We start from the raw sequence: 11,767 nt of genomic DNA, 5'->3' as shown, positions 1-11,767 counted from the left end.
TTGTTTCATTCAATAATATCACAACTACTCTATGAAATCCTTCCTTTCTAACCTGTTTATTACATTCAATAACCCTAAACAATGCGGAAAAAAGATGCAATCGAAGACCACAAAAGCCATCAAAATAATAAAACCGAAAATGCTCCAACACGTTTGTGCTACAACACGACGCCATGTGCAACTATGATAGGGCGGTCGGTACAACTTATACGTCTTAGTAGTATTGCTGTACCAAACCTTTTCATAACATTCCTAGAAAGGATATGGAATTGAGTTCAAGCGATATAATTTGAAGATCAAAGTGGTGTCATAAGGAGACGGGATTTATATTAAGAAAAGGGAAAGGGTTGAGCTGAATATGAGTAATGTTATCATTGATTGCCTAATATCAAATAATCATTTCACTTTTTGAGTGGTTAAATCATTGAGTTTATAGTGAAATACAGACAGATAAGCAGACAAACACACACACACACATACACATACACACACACACATACACATACACACACACACACACACATACACATACAAACACACACGCATAAAATTGAAGGTTTGAATTGGTTACGGTACTGACAGAGTATATTGATGATAGATTCATCCAATTGTCCATCTATTCGTTGATGAAATCAAGTTTATTGAAATTAATTCCGAAAAATATTTGACTAAAATAGTGTATGGATGAAAAAATTAGCTAAAATCCATTTCAAATGTTTTTCTACTTTCGTTTTTCAATTTACTATAATCATTGAAATATAACTGATTTTGTAGAGACTTATATTTTATATTCACATTTGCATTAAATTGAAACTTAATGCAAGAATTTAAATGATTTATATGAATTAAAATTTGTATAATAAGTAACAATATCTCATTAAAAGGACGATTCATCTTTGTATCAACAAAAGCTCATTAATAAAAATTGATTTGATGAATTAAACCCTTTCGAGGTAAGCTCTTTCGTTCATTCTTCTTTAATTTACAAAAAAAAATGCTGTCATCTTCTTCTCATCTCAAAATTATTGCTCTTTTTCTTCTTGAAAAAAAAAATCTTGTTAGCACAATCGATGTTATTTGAATAATTTTTGTATTATTTCAGATACTTAATTAATATAAACTTTAGGAGAAAAAAAAATGAAATTTGATTAAACTTCAAAACATACAATAATGTTTTGTACTATTACAAATTGAATCATGTCAAACATTTACGAATAGAATAAAAATGAGCACTTTCAAAACATTTAAAAATTTATTTATAGAAATGACGAATTTTGAATTATATTCAGTTGCAAACATATATTATTGTTTTGATATCTTTTTGAATTGCAAACTTTCCGCAATTATCGCACGATGCATTATTTGCAAAGAAAAGATAACGAGAATATGTTATTACCGCAGTAATAGAATAGGAGACCGAGAGTTCCCACTGAAGTACTCATGGATACTTTTTGCTAGTTGTGATCAATCCATACGGTACTATATTAATTAGGAAATGAAATCTTCGGAAAACGTTATAATAAAAATAATTTTGAAGTTAAATTAATGCTCAAAATTGTGTGATCAAACAAAGAGGAAGCATCAATTTTGTTTATTAATTACAACGAAATATAATTGCATTCCTGTTAATTCCATTCATACAATATTAAATTTCTCATAGATTTACAGAATAACCTCATTACTGGAAATAAAATTCTATCACTGAATTAATTCAAAAATGGATTTGTGATAACGCAATTTCTTTCCTTTCTTTTCTTTTCTTTTTTTTTTTGGTAGACTACAAAAACAGTTTTTAAAATATGTCTTACAATATCCTGCAGTAAGTACTTCCTATTTGTTAGGAATCATTAGACCCTATTCTAGTAATCAAAATATAGATCAGGTAATTGGTACCATTCCTGAATTTGTATTTCATAGATATGAACGATGCAAATAGATTAATAAACATAAGAAACAAGAAAAAAATTTATTTTATGATTCTTGTCAGACTGAAAGATCAGTATATACTTTAAGGATTATTCACTCAATAAAGTTAAAAGAAAAGTATCCGAATAGAATTCGGATATGTTTTCAATCAGTTTTAAGATTCTTCCTTCTCTCTCTCTCTCTCCCTCTATTTCTTCTTCTGTCATGCGATAGTATTTTGATAAGAGTTAATAATGCTTTCATTCGTACAGCTTAGAGAAAATTCAAAAAAAAAAAAAAAAAAAACAGTACAATTTATAGATCTATATGAACAGTAAATATTTCATCTAAAATTATTAACATTAAAATTGTGAATGCTATAATGCTGAATCTTTAAATTTTGGTATTTTGTTTTGATTTGCATTAAAAATTTACCTCTGTTATCAAATATTAATAAATAAATTTAGAAAGCAGTGAAGATAATTTGATGGTCTAATATAATCTGCTTATCTATCATTGTTATTATCAATCTAGTTTATAACCTTCTTAACATTTTAATCATGTCCACTTATTCTTCAGCATGGCATATTCCATTTCGATAATTCATCAATTTATTTACTTTGCTTTGTAAGAAATGATTGGCATAATGATAATTTAAATAATGATTATAGTGATTATGTTGAATATCTGATGAACGGTAATATACTGTGTTCTAAGAATCATATTACAACAAAAGAATAAATAAATAATTTTTTTCTAATGATACAATATTTCAAAATGGGTATTAAATTTAATACTTAATTTAGAAATGATACTACTAATAATATTTTGCTACAAGGATTTACTACTAGTTTTATCCGTTTGTGATTGCTTCTTTCTGGTGTCAGCAACAATTGAAGTTTTCATTATTTATATCTATTCAGCGTTGTACGTACGAATGTTTATCAGTTTGTAAGTTATGCTTCTGCATTATTTTATTTCAAATAATGATATTACAATCAAAATAATGAAAGTACTACTTCTCATTACTTTCAACAATAATAATCCTAAACAACAGTATTACAATAACAACTTCAGTTTGTTAGTATAATATTTAATTTGGAACTTTACACGATGTTTACCATCCGTTACGATCACATAATTTAAAGATTACAATTCGTATTACTATTCTTACTGGAATATCTGTTTGATAATATATCACTGATATGTCTCCTTTAATGGCTGATATGCTATAGAATTCAGTCTTATTCATCTAGGTCAATATTTTTGTCTTATTACTTCAAGTAATAATTCGAAATTGTAAGCTCTAATTATCACACCTGATGAATGATAATTAGTGTGACATTTTTATTGCAATTATAATGTTTTATATTTACTGATGAATGACTATTAAAGCAATATTTGCTTAAATCAATCTATCGTTGCAAAATTTCTTTAAAAAAAATTTTTTTTTCTTAATTGCTTTCATTTGTAGATATATTATTGCTTAATGGATTATTTTATTCTCATTGCATTCAGTATATTGTCGCTTGTGACCCTTTGTACGCTTAACAATCGATTGATAATAAATTATGGAAAATTGCGATCGAGATCTGAAAACATGCGGAAGATTCACAAGTAATAGTGATGATAATGATAATGATATGGATGATATGAATTGTCGTACAATCATTGTCACAATATCACTATAACTACTACAGGAAACAATAATACGGCTACTGAGAATATTACTCTCGTCAAGGGGAATGATACTTCTGTTCTTATTGAACAAATAAAAAGTCGGATATTTATGTAATTAAAGCTTTTTAAACGGTCAGTTGAGATTAGAAGAGAAGAAGAAGAGTGAAAGGAATGGTAAACTTCTTTTTTCAATTTTCTAAAAGAAGTCCTTCACCTTGTATCCCGTTTGTAAACCAATTTTATGACAGTTTATTGGTAAGTGTCATTTACTGCTAAATGTCATCATCCTATCTAAACATCACTCTATTCGCTATAAATAAACTAGCCTGCAAGAATTCTTAATGATTCAATTTCTTTCATTTTCTAAAAGTTATATTCATTACAAAGTCTTTACGAAAATTTGAAATTCGAAACTTTCAGGGCGTCATAGAAAGTCAAAAGACAAAAGCTAAAAGCACAATGTTTCGATGATAATGCAATATTATTTGCGGTTGTAATTATGCTACTGATATGTACTGGGTCGCAAGGACCAGTCTGATTACTCTTTAATCATTATGGAGAGTATCATTTGATAACAATCACTTATATATGGGTTACTCAAAAGGTATTTCATTTTTCATCTTTATAAACTCATGGATAGGTAGGAAGAAAGGTTAAGATATTTGGTTCTGCAAATAGAAATTATTTCTCTTTCTGACGAAACAATGGATATAATTGTTGATTAAATGAATAATTTTGTCAGCCTTATCAATTAACAATCATATCTGATCGATCAATGAATAAACTAATTTATGTATAACAGATGTGTTGATGATATAAACTTTCGAAGCATTTTCTTTCTTTGCAACATCAATGCTACAGTAGAATTCTGTTTTTATTGTTTGGTGAGCAGACGATATCATCAGTTAATGATAGAAACACTCGAAGGATTTATTGAAAAGATAATTAGGAAGTATGTTATTATTTAGATTTTCATCTGATTATTATTTTATATAGTATATGGTTTTTGCTTCCTGAATATGCCACTTGATAGAATTAAAAAAGTATGTTGTTTAATGAATTTTTTCTTTTTGATTATAAAAATTTTATAAAAATGTTTCTTCAAAAAAGAAAAAACAAAAAAATACGGAAAGAGCGGCTGACGAATAGTACGAATAGGAATACCTTTAATATGCACTTTTTTTAGTCACATTCGTCATTTCAGATACTGTTCAACAGTTACACTTCACACGTGATCAGTCATTACGTGTGTGAATGTAAGCGTAAGATGAACAGAAGTATGGAAAATATCGAAGGAATTTTATACTGTTAAATTCTGAATGTGTGAAGTCTTGAAACATAAAACATAATCTGAAATCCAAAAGAAAAATGATGGAAACCGGAGTCTTTGGGAATTATCTTGACTTTTTTCAAACGAATAATGAGAGAGATGACGAAGATATATTCAATTAAAACTTATCTGAATGATATAGACTAGGAGCATACCGGATTAAATTCCTGTTCTCATCTAGAAAAGTGAGAAATTTGAAGACTTTTAAGTAGATGTTTTGGATTTCAGGTATGGCCGGAAATTTGATTTATTCTTAACAAAATTTATTTTAATTAACAACTTTTTTTCTACATTCTAACTCCAGTTTATTTTTAATTTGTAGATACAAAAGAAACCCTACCTTTGTCTGTTGGCTTTATTAGGCAGAAAGAGTAAGAAAAAAACACTGAAATAAAATAAAATACAATATTCAGTTCAACAGATATAAGCAGAAAAGATCCACCAATGAATCATCATTGTTATGACTGATTATTACTGTGACCGATCAAATCAACCGAGTTGTACCGAAGATTTGCTTGTTTGTTAATGAAACTACATATGATGTTGAAAAATACATGGAATAGAAAGAATATTATTATACGCTATGATATCAACAAGTGACTGATTAAAATCAAACAGAAAGCTATGAAATAAAAGCAACAGAAAATAATTTAAAGGTGGTCGAAAAAAGATAGATTTAATTCAGTATTTGATGTTAGATCAGTGTATCTTCAACTCATTTTGCTTGTTCTGTGTAATTATTTCGACCAGTGAACCGCTTGGAGGCCGTAATGATGGATTTAAAGTCCATTCATGCAGTAGTTCTGCTATGTAATTAAGTGACGTCCATCTGAATATTTGGAATTAATTCAAGTTATGACTCTGGCAAATTCAATTTAGTTATAAAAAAAATCGAGATTATATATATATATATAATAACTGAGCCTGGCAAAAGAGCATAATAATTGGCAAAACATATCCTTTTACAAGATCGACTCTTCCTTAAGCTTTCAACTATTATTCGTTCCTTAGAGGTAAAACATAATTTTAATACTTTTTTTTTTGATTTTATATAATGTGCATCATGTAACTCTTCCAGTTTTCATAAATCTTAATATAATTCCATTTCGAATTGCAACTTTCGAGATCCATATTAATTAATACTGGAAAGTGCTAATTATTTGCAAACAAAATTATTTTTGAAAACTGACGAATCAGTATTAGTTTTTGGCATCCATTTACGATTCTGTGCAGTATCTAGCATTGTTGGCAAAAGAGCAACAGCGGTACATGCATCAGGTATTCCAGATTTTTTGGTGCCAAGACTTTTGGTCAACTGATGTACTGCTGCTTTTGCCATACCATACCCCAACATTCCTGATGTATCTTTCAATACCTGTGAGTATGAAGTTTTCAGAAGTTAAAGTTAAACTGAACGAAGCTAGAAAACGAATTGTAACCAATTTCGAACTAAGATTTAGTTAATTTGCATGAATATGTCATATTTAAAATTTAAGTCCTCAAATACTACATTTCTAAATAATATTCTCTATTGTACTAATGGAAATTTCTTCCTCTTTTAGCATGAAAAAAGATAAAAACTCACTGATGCAGCACCAGTAAATTGAAGAAGACCGTCCTTTTTCAGATACAATGCAGCAATTCGAGCAGATATAGTTGATGTCCACACATTTTGCTTCCATAGAATTTCCGAATTTCTAATCATATTTTCACTACTGGCATTACCGCCCGCCCAACCACCTGCTACACATAATATTGCATCCAAACGTTCACCGTGCAGTGTTTCATCAATACTAAATAATTTGACCTACTGAGTCACCAGGATGATTTGCAAAACGGATTAGAAAGAGAGAGAACTACTTCTACCAATTAAACTTATTTTCTAACATAAATTCGTACTCACAGCTCAATTAAAAGAAAAAACTGCAAAAGTTTTTTTTCTGAAATTCAAAATTAATAAGAATAGTTTAGATTTACGATTTGAGGATTAAGCTTTCTTGTTCCGTCCACGATGCATCCTTGTTTACTACTACATTTGCATCAGCCATATCATTCTTCAAAACATCTATGTTTAATATCCACTGCAATGATTTATATCTATTAAAATTTAATTTGCTCTAATACACTTCATACAGCAAAGTAAAGCAATGCGAGTTCTCATTACTACTAGACACGGTGAATTCATCCTTGTAATCAAAGTAATTTGTAAAAGAATGTTTTGCTTGAAATACAACCTAAATAGACTAAAAACAGATTTATATATTCCAGAAAATTTTAAGAAAACCAAACAACGTCTAAAGCACATAACTTACAAAATTTTTATTTTTAAAATAATCAACTATTACTGAACCAAGTCCTCCTCGACCACCGTAAACAGCAACACGACTTGTTGACATTAAAATCAATTTTAATATCTTTCAAACCTGTAAGTACAAAATGAAATGTTGCCGATTAGTAGTCCGCATAAATTATACATTTGAAATTGGGAATAAGTAAATGAAAACTGTACAGGAATGAAACATTCGAAACCTGAAGACTTCAAATATTGTCACGACAAATAACAACACTATTTAACACAATTTAAACTTGACAACTATATTCCCTCCTTGCCTCGTGCTCTCTTATTGACGATAATGTAGAAAGAAAATATCTAAATTCGAATATTGAGAACCAAAAAACATTTGCTTAAATAGATGTAAAATAAAACACAAACATTACCTCCCAAAATTTATTCTTTATTCCTATTTCAGCATAAATGTCATTATATGGGACGTTTGTGCAATAAATCTATAGGAGTAATCAAGGAGCATTTTCATTTCAGGAAGTGAACAAAGGCAATGGTAATGTCCTGCTGAATAATAATTACAATCTCATTGCATAGCAGAGCTTTCTCACTTCGAAAAAAAAACTAAAACTTCAATCATTTATCAGCCACTCACTAAGTATTCATGAAAGCAACTGTAATTAAATGAGTCTCTAATTACTGACATTAAGAAATTGAATATGACATATATAATCACCAAGAATGGCCAGCATCTTTATTAAAGTCTGAAGCTGTGTTATAACTGCAAATAAAATACCTAAGCATTATATACATTTGATGATCCTGAAAGATGCAGTAAATTTACTGTTACTACAAGTTTACTGCTTGTCATACAGTTAGCATCATTCTATCAATTAAATTTTTAACCATATAATAGTTCGAATCTCCACTGGCTGTAAGTATTCTGGCGTAATACTTTTAAATATGCTCCAGCAAATTATTAACTATTTATTACCAATTTCGGAAATCTCAAAAATTACTACATGTGACATGTAAGTTAAGAAGTACATTCAAACAACATATTTAATAGTTAACTATATCATTATCCCTTCGTTCTGTTCATTAAATGCACCTGAAAAACTTTTAGTTTGATGTTATCCCGTATTTCTAGGCATATAGGTTTAGGATCCAAGCAGTACTAAAGATGGTAGCAGCATTTATGATGGCAATCTATATTGTTCTGCTCTTATTTTATCCCGTTAATTAAAGTAGAAAAACAACGCGGACTTTTAAGTCTCACGTCAGATCTTTAGCAGCGATATACGAATATGAATTAATAACAACAGGTAAGCTTCTATGCAATCAATATAGTCAGTAATTCATAATCGGTTAATATGCGTAACATTCCATAGGCACGCATTTATTTTGTTGCGATTTGGGTTTTTTTTACCTTATGGCTTCCTTACATGCTTAAGAGAATTAGTAAAGGATATGTCCTCAGCATTTTCCACCAAGATGATATATTAAAGAAATAACTATGTATAGCTGTTTACGATTTGATTTGTCTCCCGAATATTAACCTCGGAAGAACCATCATCTGAATCCTCAGAATCGTAATTTCCAGTATCTATGTGCAAAGTCAGCAACTTTGCTTCCATCTCCACTTCTTCCAGATCTAACTGGACATCAATTTTTTTCAAAATTAAACGATTCAACTCGCACTGTAACCATGACACAACATTGTCTGAGGCACATTGAATCCATAAACAATAATCAGTTATAAATAAGTCATTCAACAGATAACGATAGTCACCACTTGTTGATAAAATCATATGCACATCGACAAGACACTGCAACAACGTCACCCTACCTATAACAAAAATCCAACGAATTTTATTAAATTCTTTGGTCTTTTTAAACGAAAATATTAAACACCACAGTAGAGGTACAAGATGCTTGATGATCAGTACTCAAGGGAAATTAGAAACATCAATTTAAATGTCTTAAATTCCAAAAATAAATAAGTAAAAGTAAAATTGTTAAATCTACCTTTGCTGAGGAGAAATTTCAAATCGTCTAATACTTTCATAGATAAATCCCAGTGCCGATAAAGAGGAAAACACAACGATCTTCTTACAGCACCTAGTATAGATTCCTTCACTGTCTTCCATCTGACCAAATAACTGAGACTAGGACTCAACTTTGTAATCGTCCAACCTAGCAAAGAAAAGAAATAAAAGATTATTGAATGAGTTCCTCATACAGTATAGTGATGGACTAAAAAGGTATCATCCACTAAACTTAAAATGAAAAGAAAAGCGTCCAAGTTTTACATGTCTCTTACATAAAAGCAGAAGTTGTTGAAACGAAAAAAAAAAATACAAACAACTTATAAAAACACTAGAATATGTGCATTCTACATATTTATTTTACGCACATTAGAGATTTCTTTTTTTTATGAGTCCAATGAATTACGTATTTTAAATATAAAAGTACATATCCTAAATACACCTACATTATTAAAATGAAATGACTCAAAACAAACCAGATTCAGAGGAATGCTCGCCGCATGTAGTCCTCATATCATATAAATAAGCAAAAATAATATCTATCAGAGATAACGCAATTGTTTTTTCTAAATTAGACGAGTATTTGGGAAATAGTTTTCTGGGCAAATCTTTCAAATGATCACGACTTTTGAAAGATAAATCAAACGTCGTTTCAGGATATTCAAACTGTAAACATTCATCCAATAAAGGATTCTTCTCAAACTGATCAGCACTGAAAAAGTTGATTCATTTGATTATATGTAAGTTTATAGACAAGCATGGAACATTGTTCGAAAAAAAAAGAAATCTCAATCTTTAATTTAAATTCAAAACATACATATAATGATCGGCATTGAACTTCAACTGATCATGCCTTAAACAATCCATAAGCCTTTCGTCAATTAGTGAATTTTCAGGATCTTCCAAATCGAAAAGGTTGTTTATTTCTGCGCTAAATTTTCCAATAATACCGCAACGACTGCAAGCAAAACCGTAACCGTAGAGTTTACATTTCTCATCCATAAAATCGTCAACCATGCTGCCATTCAGTGTTTGGGAATTTTCTTGTTCAAAAGAGACATTGTCCAAAATATCTGCAAAAAGTTATGAATTTTAGGCAAATTCAGCTTAATGCATGATGTTTAGATGGACAGAAGCTCAAAATGGAATTCGGTAAACCTAATAACTGCAGAAAAAAAGAACCAAACAATACCTCTACCTTCATCAATTTCTTCTACCAACCGTTTTGCATGGATATCTGATGGTTTTAGTAACTGATTCACTAAATCTAAATTAGGGAAGAATTCACCAATATTTTTCTTCCGAGCTTTGAATGTAAACGATCCTGAAAAAAGACAAATATCACGGTAGGGTAGTAAAGAGAAAAGATTAATTATATAACCAACGATTTTATACAAGTTGTATATAACGAATGGAAAATGGTTATTTTAAAATTGATCTTTACAGGAAGATTTTGCATGAAAAAGATGTGAAAGGAATTTATTATTAATTAATTACTGATCATGTGTGTGTTTAAGGAATATATATGGGTAGGTATCCTCAACCTGACAAATCAAATCTATTTGATATAATAATAATATTTACATAGATGAACGGCACAATATTTAGGAAATGAAAGTTGAAATTTTCGAAGACAAAAACAGAAAGTTCAAATAGTATTAAGAATAGAAAAATTAAAAATTTATTCAGAGCATAATAAACCCCATCATTAGTTAATTATCAAATTACAAGCAAGACCAAAATCACTTAACTTTTTAAAAATATTCACTTACCTTTATCGCAGTCATATGTGCCGGTAATATCTTCTTCAGCTAATTCACCAGGTAAATATAACTTTAAGAAATATGGCTTCGAAGTGAAAAAGAATTGTAGGTCACAATATTCTGCCTCAGTATCTTTCACATTAGCGTAGGGTGCATAAATTTGAATGATAATCCATTCTGGCGTTTGATCAATGTGAAATACTGGCGTTAACATTCCTGAAAACATTTACGCAAACATCTACGCTTAAATCTTCTTAAAAAAAAAACTCCATACAATTCCAAACTTCACGCTTAACTTATTCAAAGCAATTCTTATTTCATTAAGAAACCAAAACGGTTCGTACATATCTTCAATTGTGACACAACTACGTATCATACGCCGTTGTCTCACGTCCACTGCTGAACACGTCTATTGCTCTAACAGAGAGGCCTCGCTTCTTCTTAAGTGACGTATAATTCAGAAAAGTTGGCGTGAGGTACCATTTTTCTGAATTATTTTAGTATGTTAAACAGAAACCTAATGCTACATGAAATTAATATTAGTTTTTGAAGGAGATTAAACATGGAAAAAGTTTAAGGATTGGGATTGTAAGGAGTAGAATATGAGGAACTTTTAGTTGACGAAGTAATTTTTGAATTGAATTCTTTGAAAAATGAGGTCATTTCTTTTTACCATCGAAGAATAGCCGAAATTAATATTTTCACTTCTTATCATTTTCCGTAGAACATTTGAAAATAAAAAAAGGGAAAGAATTTA

At 29.6% G+C, this 11,767-nt stretch overlaps 2 protein-coding genes across 4 annotated transcripts; both read right to left on the bottom strand.

Moving 5' to 3' along the window:
- Positions 1 to 5,614: 5,614 nt before the first annotated feature.
- On the bottom strand, positions 5,615 to 7,311 carry Bma-qdpr-1 (the record flags this gene model as incomplete). 2 transcript variants are annotated; one of them, XM_043079157.1, is made up of 5 exons in its annotated part: positions 5,615 to 5,744; positions 6,106 to 6,290; positions 6,501 to 6,708; positions 6,893 to 6,996; positions 7,228 to 7,311. In XM_043079157.1, 5 exons carry the CDS (start codon positions 7,309 to 7,311, stop codon positions 5,615 to 5,617), a joined length of 711 nt encoding a protein of 236 aa, XP_042935091.1. The 2 variants fall into 2 exon arrangements, with proteins under 2 accessions (XP_042935091.1, XP_042935092.1); XM_043079158.1 differs by lacking the exon at positions 7,228 to 7,311 and having other exon boundaries at positions 6,893 to 6,963.
- A 1,402-nt stretch (positions 7,312 to 8,713) lies between these two features.
- Bm6631 (putative 59.2KD PROTEIN IN PFK26-SGA1 INTERGENIC REGION, putative) lies at positions 8,714 to 11,236 on the bottom strand (the record flags this gene model as incomplete). 2 transcript variants are annotated; one of them, XM_001896570.2, is made up of 6 exons in its annotated part: positions 8,714 to 9,048; positions 9,228 to 9,395; positions 9,724 to 9,959; positions 10,065 to 10,320; positions 10,440 to 10,571; positions 11,020 to 11,236. In XM_001896570.2, the coding sequence occupies 6 exons, from the start codon at positions 11,234 to 11,236 to the stop codon at positions 8,714 to 8,716; spliced, it is 1,344 nt and encodes a 447-aa protein (XP_001896605.2). The 2 variants fall into 2 exon arrangements, with proteins under 2 accessions (XP_001896605.2, XP_042935090.1); XM_043079156.1 differs by having other exon boundaries at positions 10,446 to 10,571.
- Between the last annotated feature and the right edge of the window lie 531 nt (positions 11,237 to 11,767).

The sequence above is a fragment of the Brugia malayi genome (genome assembly GCF_000002995.4).
Source record: "Brugia malayi strain FR3 genome assembly, contig: Bm_v4_Chr2_contig_001, whole genome shotgun sequence".
In the NCBI taxonomy this organism is placed as follows: domain Eukaryota; kingdom Metazoa; phylum Nematoda; class Chromadorea; order Rhabditida; family Onchocercidae; genus Brugia; species Brugia malayi.
Note: the sequence above shows the minus strand (reverse complement) of the source record. Positions and strands in the feature narration are given on the sequence as shown.